The following is a 17,496-nucleotide window of genomic DNA, read 5'->3' as shown; positions in this document are numbered from 1 at the left end:
CTAGCAAACTAAATCCGGTGGATTTGGACGGGTGGTTAAACAAAATGCAGCTCTGCTTATTTTAATGCCGTCTGATTTGAAATCAGCTATTGGGGAGGATAAATTTGGGCAATTTGTCAGGCCGACAAGAGTGCCGGCCAAAACCCTCTTCTGTACTTATCCTTTCTATTGACCAAGTGCATTTTTATTTGCCAAATCTTTCATGTCAAGCAAAAGCCAATAGAAGATATAGTGTATATTTACACTATTATACATGCAGTGTATATTTATATACACTGCATGCACGCTAATAGGGGATGTATATCAAATGCTTTATACCTGCAAGAGTCCCTCTCTTGACTCTAGATGCTATTAGTTTATTTTTCCCATCTCATTAGCAGATTCCTATAAACACCAAGCCAAAGAATTCCCATAAAGATGAAGATAAAGAAGATTTTCTGGGCAGCATTGAGCTGTTGTTAGCAGACACGTTAGCTTGAGAACTCTGCTCTCCTTCGATTAAACCCTGCTGTGTGAAGTGAGTGTCTCACAGGAGTAACATATTCTGCGTTCCCATCACATCTCTTTGACAGTTACCATTATAGAGAAATAAGTGTTAAGTGGAGTGTGGGGTTATGGTCAGGCTGAAAGAATACATCAGAGGTCATGACAGAAGTTTATAGCTTCAACGCTAATTTATCGAACGCTGCCGCTAACTCGTCCTTGATTTTTTTTGTAGAAAAGAAAAAAGAAGTTCGATTCAAAAATTCTTTATCCGCTGTTAATACAACTTGATAACACAGAGGGAGGAACGAGTTTTCATGCATAACGGAATAAATGGCGTCGCTTGTTCCAGAAGCAGCCACATTCACAAAGCATCCAAAAGTCAAGGTAACGCTGATGCACCGCGCCACCGATTGTAAAGCCATAGCAATGTGTGAAGGGCAAATGTATATGGTGGTAAAGAAGTCATTTCGTTTGGTCTTGACACACTTATATAAGCTCTCCCCGGGAATCTGGTATTTGGTCTGTCTGCCCAGAACATCCCGGTATTTGGCTTGCTGATTGCATGCATTGTAAAAAATGCATTTAACAGCTCCCCATGCTGCTCTCCTGGCAAAGCAGATATTGTTTCCCTTCATATTGCAATATCAATATAAATTCAATTTATTCTTTAGCACTAAATGGCTGTTTGCCCAGTTAACGCTCATTTATTACAGCCACACATTGTGGCTCGGGCACGTGTGCACCCGCGGCCACGCGTAGCAGTCGCTTTGCCTCGATTTCACCCACAGATAACAGCTACACACTCGTCTCTGATGCTGTCGCCGTGACAGGCCGTGGGTATTTTGTTCCCAAAACGCTCGCCACATATCAAGGCAGGGTCACGGCCTGCCGGAGTCCCGTGTCTCTAACTATCCCAGGCTGATCCGAAGGAGGGCAACATGGTTCCTGACACTCTCCTTTGGGAGGTGTTACCATGACATTAGGATGTCTCTGCGATTCACATGTCCAAGCTCTGGTCAACCTCCCTAAAAGCCTCACCACGCCGCTCGGTCCCAAAGCTAAGACGTGTTCACAGTACTGTAGCGGCCTAGCCACTTACTCGGTGTAAAAAGGAAAAGAAAACAAAGAAAGAAGAGGGGCTGAGGTAGGGTTTGGAGGGCAAACGCTGCAACCTCGAAGCACTCATGGGATATTAGGCGGGGTTTCCAGCCCTGCTTTTCCACTGAAGCTTGTCGGCCTCGCCCCTGCGATCACGCTTCTCTTTTCTGGAACGTGTGCATCAAGCCAGGAGCTGTCGGAGTGTCTTAGCTGGAATTTTAGTGGAAGCGAAGTCCGTTCCCCTTCACTTGTTTGGCCCGCGGCTTCAAATTATAGAGCCTGCATCAGTATCCCTTTCTGTGGCGCATCAGCAGCATATATATATCCACCAGGCGCTCGTGTTTTCATTGTGTTTGTCTGTTGTGCTGCTGGGGGTCAGTATTAAGTGTTGGTGCCTGGAAGGATGTGCGCCGTCTTTGTGTTTAGTTTTCAAATTTTCAGTGTATTTCTTTGCCAGTCAGCAACCGGTAACGGCTGATATTAGTCTGGTATAAAGTGATATTTCTGAAATCCAGATGGCGACTGTGGATGTGGCATTTCTGTAGACTTTTGTTAGGGCTTTGTTTTATGTCGAGAGATCACGGTGCCCTTGATTCTCACTGTCGCTCTGTGTTGTGTGTGTCCTTGTCGCTCCTTGTTTTGCTAGTTGTGTGGCTTAGGTGATGTTACTTCCTGTCATTGCCGTTTCCCCACCCATGACTTCCTTATGCCCTGCCTTCCAGATAACGTCGGAATTTCTGCGTTCCCAGTCAGAATTTTAATCTGGAACCACTCCACTCCGATTTACCACTCGGAGACAAACAGTAGTAAAGCTGTAAAACCTTTCATCTGTACTCTGTTGTCGCTAAATAAGCCATGCGCAGAGCACTGACCAGGCCAAGTATTACGCTGTATTGCTAGTAATACGTGAGTGGCTCTACCTTAAGAACCAAAACAATCTTGTTTAAGCTCACTTTCCTGACTATTTGGACTCAGGAGTGACGTCACTGCAGAAAAACCCGAAACTTCCTGACGAGAAATATTAAACTCGGTTTAAAGGTGTAGTTGTCAGCTGTCAAACTGCTTGTTTTGAAATATGTAATTTCATTAATGTCATTTGCAAAACTAAAGAGATACATTTAAAAATGCAGTTGATTTGTGTGATGCTGCAACACTCTGCAGTTACATCACCCTGTACTTTATAATGTGTGATGTTGCATCTTGTGTCATAATCATTTTACTGTTATCAGTGGGTAAACCGCACGACTAGCTTGCATGCATGCACGTGTGCAAGTGTGCCACCTATGCATGAAGGCTCCTCTGAAAGCTTCCTCGTTTCCTTAACGTGTATTCAAGGGATTTGAGGATCCTCTGTGGTGACGGAGAGGGAACGGTTTCAGGGTCACGGGAGGAAAAGGGACATGAGGCAGCATATATTAGCATAATGAAAGGAACCCCGAGTCCCGCTTCTCTCCTGTCAGTTTTTGCTTTTTTCGGTTTACCCTCCACTCGTCCGTCTCTTTGTGTTTCCAGTTAGGCCCTGAGCTTTGTTTTTTTTCTTCCTTGCACCCCCCCACCCCTTTATTTTTCTTTGAATAAACTTTCTCTTTAACCTTGGCAACCTTTATTTAGGCAACCTGCGTTTCCTCTGCCTTGTTTTTCTACATCTGTAACTTTATTTATTTATTTTTTTTAAAGTAAAGTAACTTTTTAATCTTTCGTGCATTCGAGTCCAAATGCAGACTTGAAACATGGCGTTCTGGAGTTTCCAAAAGGCTGATAGCTGGCATACCAAAGCTTGCAGACTGAAAGTAATGCAAAAATTGCATAATAATAATGTAAAAGTACTTTGGAGTTGTAGTTTTGCAGTCACAAGCATCTACAGAAGGTTATTTTTTCAGTTTAAATTGGTTTAAACCTGTAGGTAAAATGTAACAAATGTTGTGCTTCGGTAAGGCTAAAACACTTCGCATTCACAATAAGGTTTTTTAAACAAAGATTTGCTTCTCAATTTTAGAGAAAAGCGCTCGACACGTCTAATCGCAGCATTTGAAGACATTTCGCCGGACCGTTCGGAGTAAAAACAGCATTACCTCGATGCCTCTCCGTGTTTTCAGCGCGCAGCCATCACACTGAATACGCGCCTTCGCCATCTATGCCACCAGGCTGTTCGGCACGTTGGTGCGCCGCTCGCTTTTTAAGATGGCTGCCAAAAATGGCGCAGTAGTCTCTTTGTTTACTTGTGAGATGCTCTGCTATGTTCCAGTCTAATAGATTGGACACAGCCGCCCCGTGGTTTCGCTCCAGCATTCAGCACTATTATGACGGAAATCCAGAACAAATCCACTCCACATTTAGGTGTCAGCGCGTTGTCATGGAAAGGAGATACCTCTCTACAGTAAGTGAATAATGTCCGAAAGAAAATGAGTTGTGCGCTTTTGTCCACTTCTTCACGCTCCTGGTCAGTTCGGGACCACACTTGGTTTGGAGCTTTGAGTTGGAGGAGGAGGAAAAAGAAGAATTTATTTTTTTCCCCCCCCCCATCCTCTATTTTAGAAAAGCTGAAAATGATCTGTCAAAGGTAATGATAAAAGGCGACGTGATGGATGGGTTTGTCTTACTCTGCCTCTCAATCTTTCAGTCCTTCCTTCGCTGACATTCTTTCTGTTTCTTGTCTCCGAGGAGAGCCATTATTTCCATCACCCGCCACATTTCAACCAAATTCACTGTATCACTCCATGCCCAGCCAAAGGGAAGAAAAAGCCATTCTGTTAGAGTAAAATTTCATTTCCTTACCAGCATACAGTGTTGTTTTCTTCTTGAGGGAGGGAGGAGGGGGGGTATCTGTTCATAGTGTGGAATTACAGTGTGATATTTTTATGGGTTCATCCAATATAGCAAGGCAGTGACTTCTGTTATTGAAATTTTGATTACGATTACAGTTGTGTGCGTGCATCTCCCCAAAGACAGCAGTCTGATAGCAGGCGGGGAGGGGAAGAGTGCGATTATTTATTTATTTATTTATTGCATATAAATGAAACCACAATGGCGGCTCCTGTTCAACCAGCAAAGAGCCCACGAACATTTCTTGGTGTCCACAACCCATCCTGTAAAACAGCTACACTCTGGCCACCCGATAACCACAGCGAGTGATTGACTTCGCCCGACGGCGACCCTCCTCCTCCTCACTTGTAGCCGGTGTTTCTCCCCCTGCGCTACAACACAGGATTTTAAAAGGTAGAACACAATCAACCTGTGTACATAGCAGCGGCCTGCACGCCGCGCATCGCTATCTCATTGTGTCTGGCAATTGTGCTAATGACATTTCACAAGATTAGCTTTTCAATGCGGTATTGTTATTGACCAGCTCGGTGTGTTTGTGGGAGCCCATTGCTCCATGTAAGGCCCTCCTGAAGCACTCCTCTCCTCCTCTTTTCCCTTCTTTTGCAAAAGCCGCTTTGCTCTCGCTACACCTGTTTTTTTTTGTGTGTGTTTTTTCCACCCAGACCTGTTATTAAATCTCGTAGCAGTTAGTTGATTTGATCAGTGTGTGCTGTAATGTTGTTTACCCCCAATGGGATCTGGGCGTTACAGACATACTCATCCCTCTCTCTCTCTGTCGCTCTCTTTTGCTCTTTCCTGCAGTTTCTCCCCAAGTCGAGCAACGAAGTAATTTCTCTCAGCTGGATCGAAGTCCTGTATCTTTAGGCTAATGAATGCCGGGCCCATATTAGAAGCACAATAGGTACAAAGTGCAGGAGCTTACGCAGCATGTCCGTGCTGGTGGTTTCGCCTGGTGTCTGACTCTGTGTTTTTATAGGATTGAACCGGTGCAATAACTCTCACAGACGACGGCTGGCTCGAACAAAATGCCAAGGCAAACACAAAGCCATGAGCAAACGCTTTTCTGTTTATTTGGATGTGGATGTTGTGGATAACTCAAAGCAATCAAAGCCCAGAGCCCCGGATCACCACAAGGCTCCTCCTATATGTACTCATAGCAGATGGTAGCCAGTGGCAAGAGGTTCTGGTAAGCACAATAATGCCGCCTGCTATTGCAGGATGGTAGAGCGCACATAGTGACAGATGTCAGTGTTCGCCGCGTCCGAGAAAACCTACACCGAGCAGAATATGACCGCTGCGTCCGCCGCCCAGGCGAGGAGGACGGGCGTATGTTCGGGCCTGATTCGTCTCGATTTTTATCTTCCTTCCTCTCTTCGACGCACCGATTCTGACATGTCTGCAACACTCAGAGGTTCAGGAAGGGTGGGGGGGGATGTTTCTCCTTTTGCTGTGTGTGCCTGAGGAGCAGATGGATAGCTGCTTCAAATTCACATTGCATGTTTTGCAGTACAGCAGTGAGCATAATATGCAGAGTTCCTGTTAAATATAGAGCAAGTTCAGTGATGCACGTTTTAATAGCAATGTTCCAAGCTGTTAATGCATTATGCGCCTCTGCAGAAGCTGACCTGTTATGTGTTAGACCTGAAATAATAGTTGATAAACTGATTATTCGGTCCAGAAAACCGAATAACTGCTTGTGAGTTTATGAGGTTTTGAATTTAAAATCTACAGATTTCCAGTTTTTGTTTTCTTTAGAGTTGCCTAAGTATCTCTGGTATGAGAAACATTGCTTTGATCAGCCCGTGGAGTTAAAAATACTCTCGACTCAGGTCTTTTATTGACCCAAAAAACCAGTTCGTTTACATAAATGTGCTGTAACATTAAGAGCAACCGGATCTCCCACGAGAGCACCAGAATCCCGGACCAAAATAACCTAATGTGTTGGCCAAGGCTCCACCCCCCGTGGAGTTGCAACCATTAGCCCTCGCTCGAATTGCAAAATGTGCTGAACGTCTCTCTAATTTTATTTATTTTTATTTAACCTTTATTTAACCAGGATAATGTGACTCTCACCTGCTACTGTAAGCCTGCACAGACATGTCTGGACTGCACTCTACTACACCGCCCTCTGCCATCACTCTTGGGGGAGGTCACCGTTTTATTTTCATTAATAAATCCATTAAGGGGCCGGCACTTTTAAATGCAGCGCTCTTAGGAATTAGCACGTATGTGCAGCTGCACCGGCTATCAAAACATAGAACGAAGGACGTCGAGTTACAACTCAAAGTGTGACTTTATACTTCACCGTCTTGATGTTTGAGGCTATAATAACATATGAGCCCACCCACCAAAATAGTAACAATAACAATAAGAAAAAAAGATTCACGACTTGTTAAGATCATCGCTCGTGTTTCCGTGCAGATTTGTGCGCATAGGTGTCAGCAGGTGTTCGTTTCTAAAGCGCCACATTGCACGTCCGCATGCACGGATGTTGCATGCGGACGTACGGAAAGCGCTCCCCGGCCAGCTCGACAACAAACACAGAATGGCTTGGCACGGCTCTGAAATTATTTATCTGGCTCCTTCCTCTTCTCCAGCATGGTTTTTGTCAAGTCAGAGGAAACCATCTGCTGCCCGGTGATAATGGGTGGCCAGGGAGGAGGGGACTGGAAATAGGGAGAGCAAATAAAATTGAGAGAAAATGGCAGGCGCTGTCCCAGAACCTACAGTACCTTCCTGCCTGCCTGCAGCAAGTCTGCCATCTTAATAAACATCCCTCCTGATATCTCCTGGCTTCTGTGTGTGTGCGTGCTTGTATTTCCACCTGCTGTGTGTACATACACACCTGTGTTTCCGCTGTGTCTGCGTGTGTGTGTGTGTATTTCCTATCTAACCTTGATCATTTTGAAGTCAGGATTGTTCCTGAGTCTAGCTGATATGCTGTCAATGTGATGGCGCTGACTAAGAACCTTTTTCCCCTCCTCTCTCTTTTACCTGGTGCACTAAAACCGTGACAGATGGATTGCTTTTCACTAGAAGAGATCTTTCCTGTTTCCTGTTTTGTTTTTTTGCCTTCTGTTTAGGATAAATGTACGGGGCGTATTAATGAGAGAACGCCACGAGTTAGGTGCAGGGCTAAAAGAATGTAAGAGAGTCAATACTGCGAGTTAATGAGGAGTTGCCTGTATAGAGGGGAAAGTAAAGCATGGCTGGAGAGGAGTACAGTGAAACACACAGAGCAGAGGAGGAAAAAATGCTCATTAAAATAAATAGTGGGCCACAGAAAGCACAGGGAAAGTCCACACCTTGAAAATGGTCGGCGTTGTCTATTTCTCAAAGTCTCCAGGGCTCTCGGATGGAATCGAGCGCTTAGGGCATCCTCTGAGTAAACCATTTCAGTTTTCTCTTGTCTGAAGTCGACAGGTTGAGATGGACAGAAAGACCTGACAGCCTGCCTCCCCCCTAAACCCGCCTCCATCCTCTCACTCCATCACACTGCTTTCTATTTTGCCTTGAGACGTTTCCTCTGTTTTTCCCTCCTTTCCTCCTCCCCTCCAAACACATACGAACTGTCAGCTAACTTTCAGTATAGATTTATCAAGTAAGTGATGCTCATTGAACCTGTCTGCTATTGTGCAGCTGTTTATGAGACAGCAGATGGTGGCGCTGCGTCAATACAGAGTAATATCTTGGTGTTAAAGGTCCTGCAAAGCTGAGATAAATCCATATTCAAGCAAAAGAGGGACATTTTCCAGGAATGGGATCGATCCAGTATGTAAAGCTGCGCATTAATTCACCGCGGGAAGAATTGTTTGGATTGCTTTTTTTTCTTTTTTTGGGTCTTTGTGCGGTCAGTCCGCGCTCTGGCGGGCTTTGTCGACACAGCTGTTGGAATGCATGATGGCGTGCTTGATGAAGTGGACGCCGGGTCAGGGGGGGATAATGGAATTGAGGGATGGAGAAAGAGGGATGGAGGGATCAGCCGGGCCACAGGAGGGGCCTGGTGACCAGGTCTTTTCTATTAACTCCGGTGTGAGCAGGGCGGGTAGGGAGGCCCCCTGTCTCCCCGCCTGGTTGTTAGAGTGTGCGTCCAAAACTGGAGATAGGGGAGGCGAATATTGCTCAGAGGTCCAGTGGTGATTGACCCTGTGTTTTCATCAGCCTGCGCTTGCCTGATAACATTTCTTACTGCCCGACAAGAGCAAAATATTACAGACGTGGGTGCAAAGGGAGGCTCGGGGAACTCTTAGTTTGGTTTGGTGAAGTTTGATTCGCCCACCCAGCGCACACATTGTAAGCTAGCTTTTCATTTTCTTTTTTGGAATTACATTTTTCTTGTCTCCCGTCGCCGAGGAAAAGATTTCTCTCTTATTGAATCTATTTGTCATGTTTTGGTTCACAATTTTATTATCTCGCTTGAATGAACGAAAATGTTAATAATTCAACACGGAAGACGATAAAGAAAATTTCCAGGGGAGAACTTGAACGTAGCCCACGCCTGAAAGTTTAATTGTTATTGGTAAACAACAAGAGAAACATTGCTGAGATTCTTGAGGCCCTGAACAGGATTTTTCCCCCCTTTGTTCCTGTTATATAGTCTGTAATCATCACTCACTCACAGCTAATTATACACCTCTCTACCATCATCACGGCTCACTTCAAGACCTTAAAGAACAGTTGAGATTGCTGTCATTTGTCACTTTTTCTTGTCACATCATAAAGGAACAGGTGTTTTTTTTATATAAACATGCTTAGTGAAGGATGTGACACATTTTTCCTTTTTTTTCCTGTTTTTCTTCCCTCCCTCCTCCCATATAATCTTGTATAATCTCTGTTGTTTGTGCTGCAGGTCTCCGGACTGTCTCCCGGAGACAGCCAGGCCCCGGGACTGCTGCTGGCTCCAGGCGTGAGGTGGGGACAGACCCCTATAAACCAGCTCACACCGTGGGATACAGATGAGCCCCCTGCTAAGCAACATCGAGATGCCGAGCCCACCGGTAATGAATCACACGCACAGCGTTCACCAACGCACGCACATGTAACAGGGATGAAGCCAATTTTGAGAATTGTATTTTTTTATGAATATTTTTTCATACATGCATATTTAAAGAAAATAGGAAAGGTAAAAGGTTTTGTGCTGATGTCACCAAATGATGAGAAGCTGCAGACTGAAAAAGGAGCAGCCTGATTCAAATCCAGGGTATTTTTTTTTTTCAATTACGCTCGTCTTTTCACTCGCGCCGGCTTGTCGACGTTGTCTAATACAACATTATTTGCGCCTTTGTGTTCCCGATGGACCTGCAATATGCAAGGCTGTATGCCTGACCCCGGAGGAGGAGATTTAGCTAGTCCACTTACACACCGTGCTCCCGACTCTTCCTGTGTGTCACATGGTAGCAGATCTCGCTGTAGGAGTAGAGTGCTATGAAAGGGGCAGTTGACCTCATAATCAAATGTATATATTGTTCCCTCTGGCTGCAGAGCTGTTTATCCATCCAGTTTCTTTTGGTGTTGCTCAGTATTGAAGATCAATGCCCTGGAGATGTTTGCCTTCTTTGGAAGAGAACGGAACTAAATGGCAGGCGGTGCTGGAAGCAAGAAAATAAAAAAATATGCAGCAATGCCTCTTTCAAGAAGTGATGAGGGTTATTCCACGGAGGAAATATATTCTCTTCTACTAATCTACTGCCGCCATGACAGTATGTATCTACACCTGATGAGAAGCGTGTGCCAATAAGAGGGGGACAAGAGTTAAGCGCTGAGCTGTAATGCTAGCTAGCTTTGGTTTGTGGGTGTAGTTTGAAAGATGATTTTACTTAAAGCCATTTGGCCTGTGTGATGTTAAAGGGTTAAGAAAACCTCAGCAAGTAGAAAAATGCTGAAAAAGCACATAAAACACAGCAGAAGTGCTTTTGAGGAGACAAAATTGTGACGGAGCAGAACATGTGAAGCATCGCTCTGAGCCGCTCTCAAAAGAAGTGGGAGAAAAATATGCAGGTAGTTGTTTTAATCCCGTGATTCGTGTAATATTATAGATACAAGTTTACTGTTAGCATGTCATTTCACCAGCTGTTCTGTGACATCATCGTCTCTCCAAAAGCATTTCCGCTGTGTTTCGTGTGCTTTTAAAGCATTTTTCTGCTTGCTGGTGTTTTCCTGTCTTAAGTTGCGTTGGGTCTGACCCGTCAGAGCCGCTGTAGTCTGTGCTTAAATCATATAACAGTTAATAATTGTTACTATGCTAACAATTAGATGAGCAACAAAAACAGGACGGGTGCACCTTTGCCTCCTTTCACTTGAATACAAATAATGCTTCAGCAAATTGAGGCATAAATCCAGGCCCCGTGTTCTCTGTGCAGCCCCAAAATGAGCTTACAGAGCTGTACATTACATGTGAGCGCACAGCAGGATGCATACTCACACACTCTACACTTGTGCTTCGCATCTAGATGCTCTGGCCAGTTAAACTAGCATCCAATGCTAATAAGCCATCTTGACGTTCGTTGCCCTAAATAAACCCACTCGCCTCTGCAATATGCTTGCTTTACATACACAATCATGCACAATGTTCATTCATAAACATGAACTTTACATAAACATAAACCAGCTCAATTAGGCATATAATTATAGAAATGTCAGTTTGCATCAGGGATGCGGCGAGCAGGGTCGGCTGCATCCCCTCACCCACATATTCCAGACTCCCACCATCCTCCTTTGCCGTCATTTTATCACCCTCGTTACTGTGTCACTAATCGGGGCTGATTTGGCCTCAATCAAACCGATATAGCGAAACTGCGAAAGTCCTCCAAATGATCTCCAGCAGGTCTAATTTAGATGTCGACCTTATTCTGTTCACGCCACTTTAAGACGTGTACGGAGCGGCAGCGCGACACAGCGCCGACAGTAACGAGTCGAGCCAATGCTGAAGGTTTTTTTACTCCTATTGTAATGAACTCACCCAGAATGGCTCTGCCCTAGAGCTGTTAATTTCCTTCCATTGCTCTGTTGGCCCGTGCGCTTCCTGCTCATCACAAATGTGTCTCATTTAAGAGTAATACTGGCCCGGTGCGCGCGCCGGTGGAAATTCTGGCTCGACAAATCCAGATTACAAACAGCTGTGACTCTGTGGTGGCTAAGTATCATGTTCAAAACATGTTGCAACCCCTGCTGCTGCCTGTTCAGTTCCCCTCCTAATTATAATTTGCGTGGTCTGCGGATTAATTATTAAACAGCCGATCAGTTACTCGAGGAATGTTTCTTTAGCAGAAGCCTGCTCGCTGCAGGAGCGATGCAGTTGCACTAGGACGGCGTGGAGCTTTTGTGCTCCGTCGCCACAGCAGCTCCCCCACACCCACAACCACAGCTTGGAGTCGAAGCGTGAGGAGAGTGAGATGTCACCAGCACCGGCACGCTGTCGCATATGACGCTCCAATTCAAGCATAGTGTTGCATATTGATTCACGTGCGCGCGCTATTCCAAGCTGTGACTGGCGTTTGCAACGAAGCCAGCTCCTCTCCACACTTCACTGAACTGTGTTGCCAGAGAGCTCTCTGCCAACTGTGCCAGAATTAATCAACGGTTTCTTTCAACAGAAACTTCACTGTTCTGTCTGTTAAAGAAAGTTTGCCTTTGAAAAAGAAGTTTCGTTTCAACTTTCGCTTCTTTGTACAAAAATAGTCGTGTTTTTTATTTTTTAACGTCAGTCTTGCACTCGAGCAAATTGCTCTGCAAATAAATGAATAATAAGCGGAGTTCAACGGTTAAATCTGAGGAATAAGACGAAAATTAGAGACGCGGATTCTTCGTTTTTGTTAAACCTCGCAGGTGAGCGCTATAAATTTAGGTTGTTGTCGGGTCACGATGGCAAAATTCTTTTCATCAAATACTTTTTCCTCTTAAAAGACTGAAAGAAAAGTCAACAAAGAACTGCAGGGCAGATGGAAAATGTGCGTATGTTCCAGTCAACACCATCGCTCCTTTAAAACCTTGAGCCTTCGCAGCATGCGCAACCATTATACCAACACTTTTGATGACCATCCCTTATCAAGATGGGCTTCAAAAGAGGGGAAATGAAAATGCAGCGTTGGTGCCGATTGGCTCAATGACGTGAATCACGAACTGGACTGACCTCTCCTTTTATTCCCAATGTCTGTTTTTATCTCTCTTTCCCTCTCTCTCCATCCATCTCCGCCCGGACTGTTGCAGGGCTAGTACCATGAATAATGCTGGCTTCTTCTTCTTCTTCTTCTTTTTTTGTTCAGCTTTTTGCATGCTGTCATTTAGCCTTTGGCCCCTTAGCAGAGCGCTAGTCTATTTTTGGAGCTCGGGCCGTGGCAGGAGGAGCCAGAGATGAAGGAGTTGGAGTGGATGAGGGAGGGAGGGAGACGGCGTTTAGGTCCAATATGGCCTTCCCAGCACATCCACAGCATCTAACGCCTCGGGGTAGAGAAATGATTGGCTCAGAGTGTCTGGGTAAACACAGACTCCTGCACAGATAATGGTGCCAAATGCCGAATGCAATGAACACGTATGCCTTCACGTTCAGGAAGCTATTTGTTCATCTTGTAGCAAAATAAATCTCTTAATCTGATTACGGTGTTGATTTTGGGTGCTGATCTGTACATCCCTTCAAATATTTTGTGTTTTATATTAAGTCTCGAGTCAAAAACAAACTTAGACTGAAGTGGAGCGGCACACTGACAGTTGTGGCGTGGTAAGGAACACAACTCAAGCTGGAGTCTGACTTCTCATGCTGTTTTCTGTCTGTATTTGATCACGTAATATCACGACTTAAAATTAGCGCGCTTCTCTTGCTTTCGGCTTTGTGCAGCTTACCTAAATAACACGGCAGCATAGAAGTCTTTATCTTGACTTTGTCTTGGTGTTAAAAAAATGTGAAATTGATTTGTAGTTTTTTGCCTCTTTCCCCTCAGCTCCAACCTGGCCTGCACCGGTGGCGGCGGTGAGCCAGCCCAGTCTGCTGTCCCACACCTACGCCCTCCCTCAGCCGCCTTCTTTCAACCACAGCGTGACCGCGCAGTCGCCCATCATAGGAGTGACCCCATCCATCCAGACGCCGGTGCCCCCGCAACACCCCCTCATGACCGCCCACTTCCAGCTGACGCCGCAGTCGACCCAGCAGCCGCCCTCTATGGTGCTGAGCATGCCCAGCCAGCCTCCGTACGCCTCAGCCCAGCCGACGGTCACGCCGTCCGCCCTCACCGCCCAGGCCAACCCGGTGGTTCATCCAAACGCTCACAGCATGATTGGCAACGGCCACTTAACCTCTCACCCCAGCCTCATCCAGCCCCACACCCTGCCTCTCACCAACGGACAGGCGGCGGCAGCAGCAGCGCACGGCCAGCAGACATCTGCCGACAATCAGGACGGTCCCAACGGGCTGCAAATGCTGCGGACGGTTGGGAGCGGGAAGTACGAGTTCAGCGACCCCGGACATCCCAAAGGTAAGCAAGGGCACTCTAAAAACTCTAAAGACGATCTTTTCTTTATGTTTTTTAAAAAATATTCTAAATCCCTTTCTAAAACTTTGAAAGAGTACATCAAAGCAGATTTGTTTGGTCGCTCAGACGAATCCAAGCTAGGACGGTGGTATTTGGTATTAAATCGGCGTACTCTGGGCTCTCTGCTCCTCGTGACCTCCTGTTATTGTGGGGTGGCGCTGGAATGAAACGCATAGGCCTCTGCCCTCAGTCTGTATGCCCGGGCTGTTTCAGATGCCAGCAGTCATAAACAAGGCTGCAAACACTCAAGCGAGGGTTGTTAATATACGACTTGCAACCGCAGCCAGTTCACTTCAAAGCTGATCCAAGGTCACCGAGAACATGGAAGCACCTCGAGCCAGCAGAGAGATCGGTGCTTCCCCCAAAAAGATATATATATCCTGCAAGAAGGCCCTTTACTGTTATTCTTTGCAAAGTAGAAGGTATGCTCTAAAACATCAGCATCTGTAGATTTGTGCTCTGCATTTGTTTCCAAGTGTGTCGGGTTAATCTTTCTCACTGCTCCTAGCTGCACTGCAGAAGAGTCCTGCTAAACACGAGGCAGGAAGAGCTTTCAGTCCCTGCCCTCACATCTCCCTAGAAATCTTTTGAAGCCTTGTTGACTCGCGCCGTGTTCGTGAAGGTGCTTCACAGCTCCGGCTCGTGCCTGAGACTGCACGCCATAAATTGGTGTTTGCTTTAACCTTGGAGTTTATGACGCAGGGCGCTAGAAACAGATGTTCGCAATTCCCCGACCAATTTTCACATTTAATGAAGCTTTTAATTTAGGTTTAGATTGTTTTCTTTTTCCTGACTCATTTTGATCAATAAAATGTGTGCAAATGAACTTGTAGATTGCAAAAAAGCAATTATTTTGGGGGCTGCCTGTGATACATCGGAATGAGACTGCAGGTAGAATTGGAAATGGATAATTAGATGGGCTCGTTTGCTTGGTCCGGTCTCTATCGAATAAGAGCTTTTTAGCTTCTGCCGTGTTGAATAGACTGTCTCGATCCATTAAGCATTCACATGTCAAAACGGAGTCTCCTAACAGGCCAAAGAAGCTTAATTTTTTTGGCAATTATAGTGTTCATACTGATCAGTTTTACAGGAAGGAAATGTGCTGCGAGGCTTTTTTGTTTAACCCAGCTGTGGAAGCACACGCTGTTCCTGTGATTCACGTAATGATAAAGTTACTGTAATATATTCAGTTTGTGTGGGAACAGTTTTTGTCAGCTCCTCTGTTTCAAAGACAAAAAGGAAACATCCCAGTGTCAATTTGCAGACATCATACACTTTAAATCCTGTGCGGGCCTCTGTGAAGGTCAAACTGTAAATTGAGGCACTTGAATCTCACATCTCCTCAAGCATTTTGTCTGCTTTTTTTTTTTAAGTCCCTGCCTGGCACCGAATAGATATTAGTAAGCATGTCATTGTGGTAATGTCACAAGGACAGTGAAATAGGTAAAGCGTTGAGCACCAGTAAATTAGCAGCCGTGACGTCTCTTCAGCAGACTCTCTCGGCTGACGAGGACACTTCACTTCGCTTCTGTAATCACAACAATGCCATCCCAACCACTCAGCGCCCACTGCGGCTGTTCTGTCTTTTTGATTATCTCTATCTGCCACTTCCCCTGTCCCTTTTCGTTCGCCTCCCTCCTTTTAGCATGCTCGAGAAGTCTCAAATTCCAGCCGCTCGCAGGTTTTGGGCTTTTCGTCAATTAACACCACGTATTAGCGTGGCAAGGACACCCACCGTCCTGCTGTAGCGGCATACTGTTAAAATATGGAGGGAAAACTCTCGTGACCTTCGTTCTGGCTTTCTTCTGTTGCAATTATCGAGGACCTGCTGTTAGCGTTTTCTGCTTAGGCGGAACACAAAATAGTAAATTAAGTAGTTTGTGGGAATCAAGGGAAGCAGCTTCAGGTTGGTATTCGGCAACTCTAATGGCTGTGGAAAGGATAAGAGTCACGCGTGTGTGCATGGCTATCAGCTTCTGCCCTGATTCCAGGGAAGGAAATGGTTCTTAAACAAACGCCTCCTTTTCCAGAAAAGCTGGGATGCTGTGTGAAATTGAATTAAAACACAATGCAGTCATTTGCAAAACCTAAAAAAGGGAACTTTAGATATACAGCGTGCATCCAGGAGAAGCATCCGGGGTAATAAGGCTATATTTTTTAAAGCTCACATTATAGAAGCTTGTGGTAAATTTTTGTAATGTGTGACTCAATATGAAGTTTTGCATACAAAACACAAATGCTCAAGGTAGGGATGCACCGATACCACTTTTTTGGAAACGAGTATGAGTACTTGCATTTCAGTACTCGCCGATACCGAGTACTTAATAAAAACATGATTTAAATTTACAGGTAACAGCTTTAGTCCTATAATTTAACAAAAAACAAACAAACAAGGGACTAGTTTGGAGTTAAGAACATTTATTTAAAATGAAAAGCATGTTGTATGCAACATATTACAGAATAAATAATTATAAAAAACAAAATTTAATTTTAAATTTGTTCGTCTGTTTCTCTGTTTAGAAGTCTCACTAGCACAGTCACAGCTGGGATGACATCAGAGGCTAGTGCGTCGTAGCTGCTCACTTTTTTAGTTAGTTCCTCAAAGGGGGCGAGGATGGCAACAGTCGTCTCCATAAGAGCCCATTGGTGAGCGGTGAGATAGTCAGGGTAAATAAGCGTGGGTAAACTCTTTGTACTCGTTGTCGTGTTGGGATTTTGGTGCTTGATTAAATTACTTGTGTTAAATGCGCTACCTTTTGAGCCTCCTCTGGACAATTTCGCTGAGCACAATTTGCAGTCCGCCTTTGTTTTTGTGTCTTCGTTCACTTTGAAATAGTTCCACACGGCTGACTTGTCTCGCCTCCCATTTTCCCCGCTCTGAGCTGCAGCCGGGGCCTGGAGGCGGGCACTCGGCGCCTGTGATTAACCCCTTACATGCCACTCAAACATAGACAGGTCTCAGACCGTGGTATCGGTCCCCGGTATCGGGGGACTTTTAACGAGTACGAGTACTTTAGAAAATGTGGTATCGAGGCCGATACCCGATACCAGTATCGGTATCGGTACATCCCTAGCTCAAGGTGTCCCCCTCCAGATGCCCGGCATGTGTCCATACTATAGTCAAAGTTGTTGTGGGCAGATCGAACCAAATATTAACAGCATCAATATTAACGCTGGTATCAGCATCAGATCATTACTTGCACGATAGGACTGATACTTTGTTGCTGTAAGTATCTGATAAGCGTGTGTGTGTTCACTGTGACTGGAAGTTGAACCAAACTCCTATAGATAGATACTTTATCCCACAAGGGAAACTTTTGTGTTACAGCAACATGACAAAGAGTAAAAAATAGTACAGTCACAACACAGTGACCCAGTTAAATAAAAGTGCCACAGGCACCCGGTAAGTGGCTTATGCTATTAGGGAGTGCAGGAATTTCTACATTAACAGCAGTCATAACAAAACAAAAGTAAAAATGAAGTTAGTTAAAAACAGTAAAAGTAAGACTCTTGTGTAAGAGAGGAGTTTCATACATAACTGTATGAAAAACAGCTGCATGAAGGTAAA

At 45.1% G+C, this 17,496-nt stretch overlaps 1 protein-coding gene across 6 annotated transcripts in view; it reads left to right on the top strand.

The window, feature by feature from the left end:
* Window positions 1–17,496, top strand: part of klhl29 (kelch-like family member 29) — a 293,874-nt gene that overhangs the window by 147,989 nt on the left and 128,389 nt on the right. For 5 of the 6 annotated variants that reach the window (XM_085133527.1, XM_085133528.1, XM_085133526.1 and 2 more), the window contains 2 exons: window positions 9,257–9,404; window positions 13,341–13,871. In XM_085133527.1, the coding sequence (XP_084989653.1) occupies window positions 9,257–9,404; window positions 13,341–13,871 (679 nt within the window). Of the gene's footprint in view, window positions 1–251; window positions 3,962–9,256; window positions 9,405–13,340; window positions 13,872–17,496 lie in introns of those variants that run through there. The other variant, XM_085133529.1, reaches the window with a different exon arrangement.

The sequence above is a fragment of the Neolamprologus multifasciatus genome, chromosome 15 (genome assembly GCF_963576455.1).
Source record: "Neolamprologus multifasciatus chromosome 15, fNeoMul1.2, whole genome shotgun sequence".
NCBI lineage: Eukaryota > Metazoa > Chordata > Actinopteri > Cichliformes > Cichlidae > Neolamprologus > Neolamprologus multifasciatus.
Note: the sequence above shows the minus strand (reverse complement) of the source record. Positions and strands in the feature narration are given on the sequence as shown.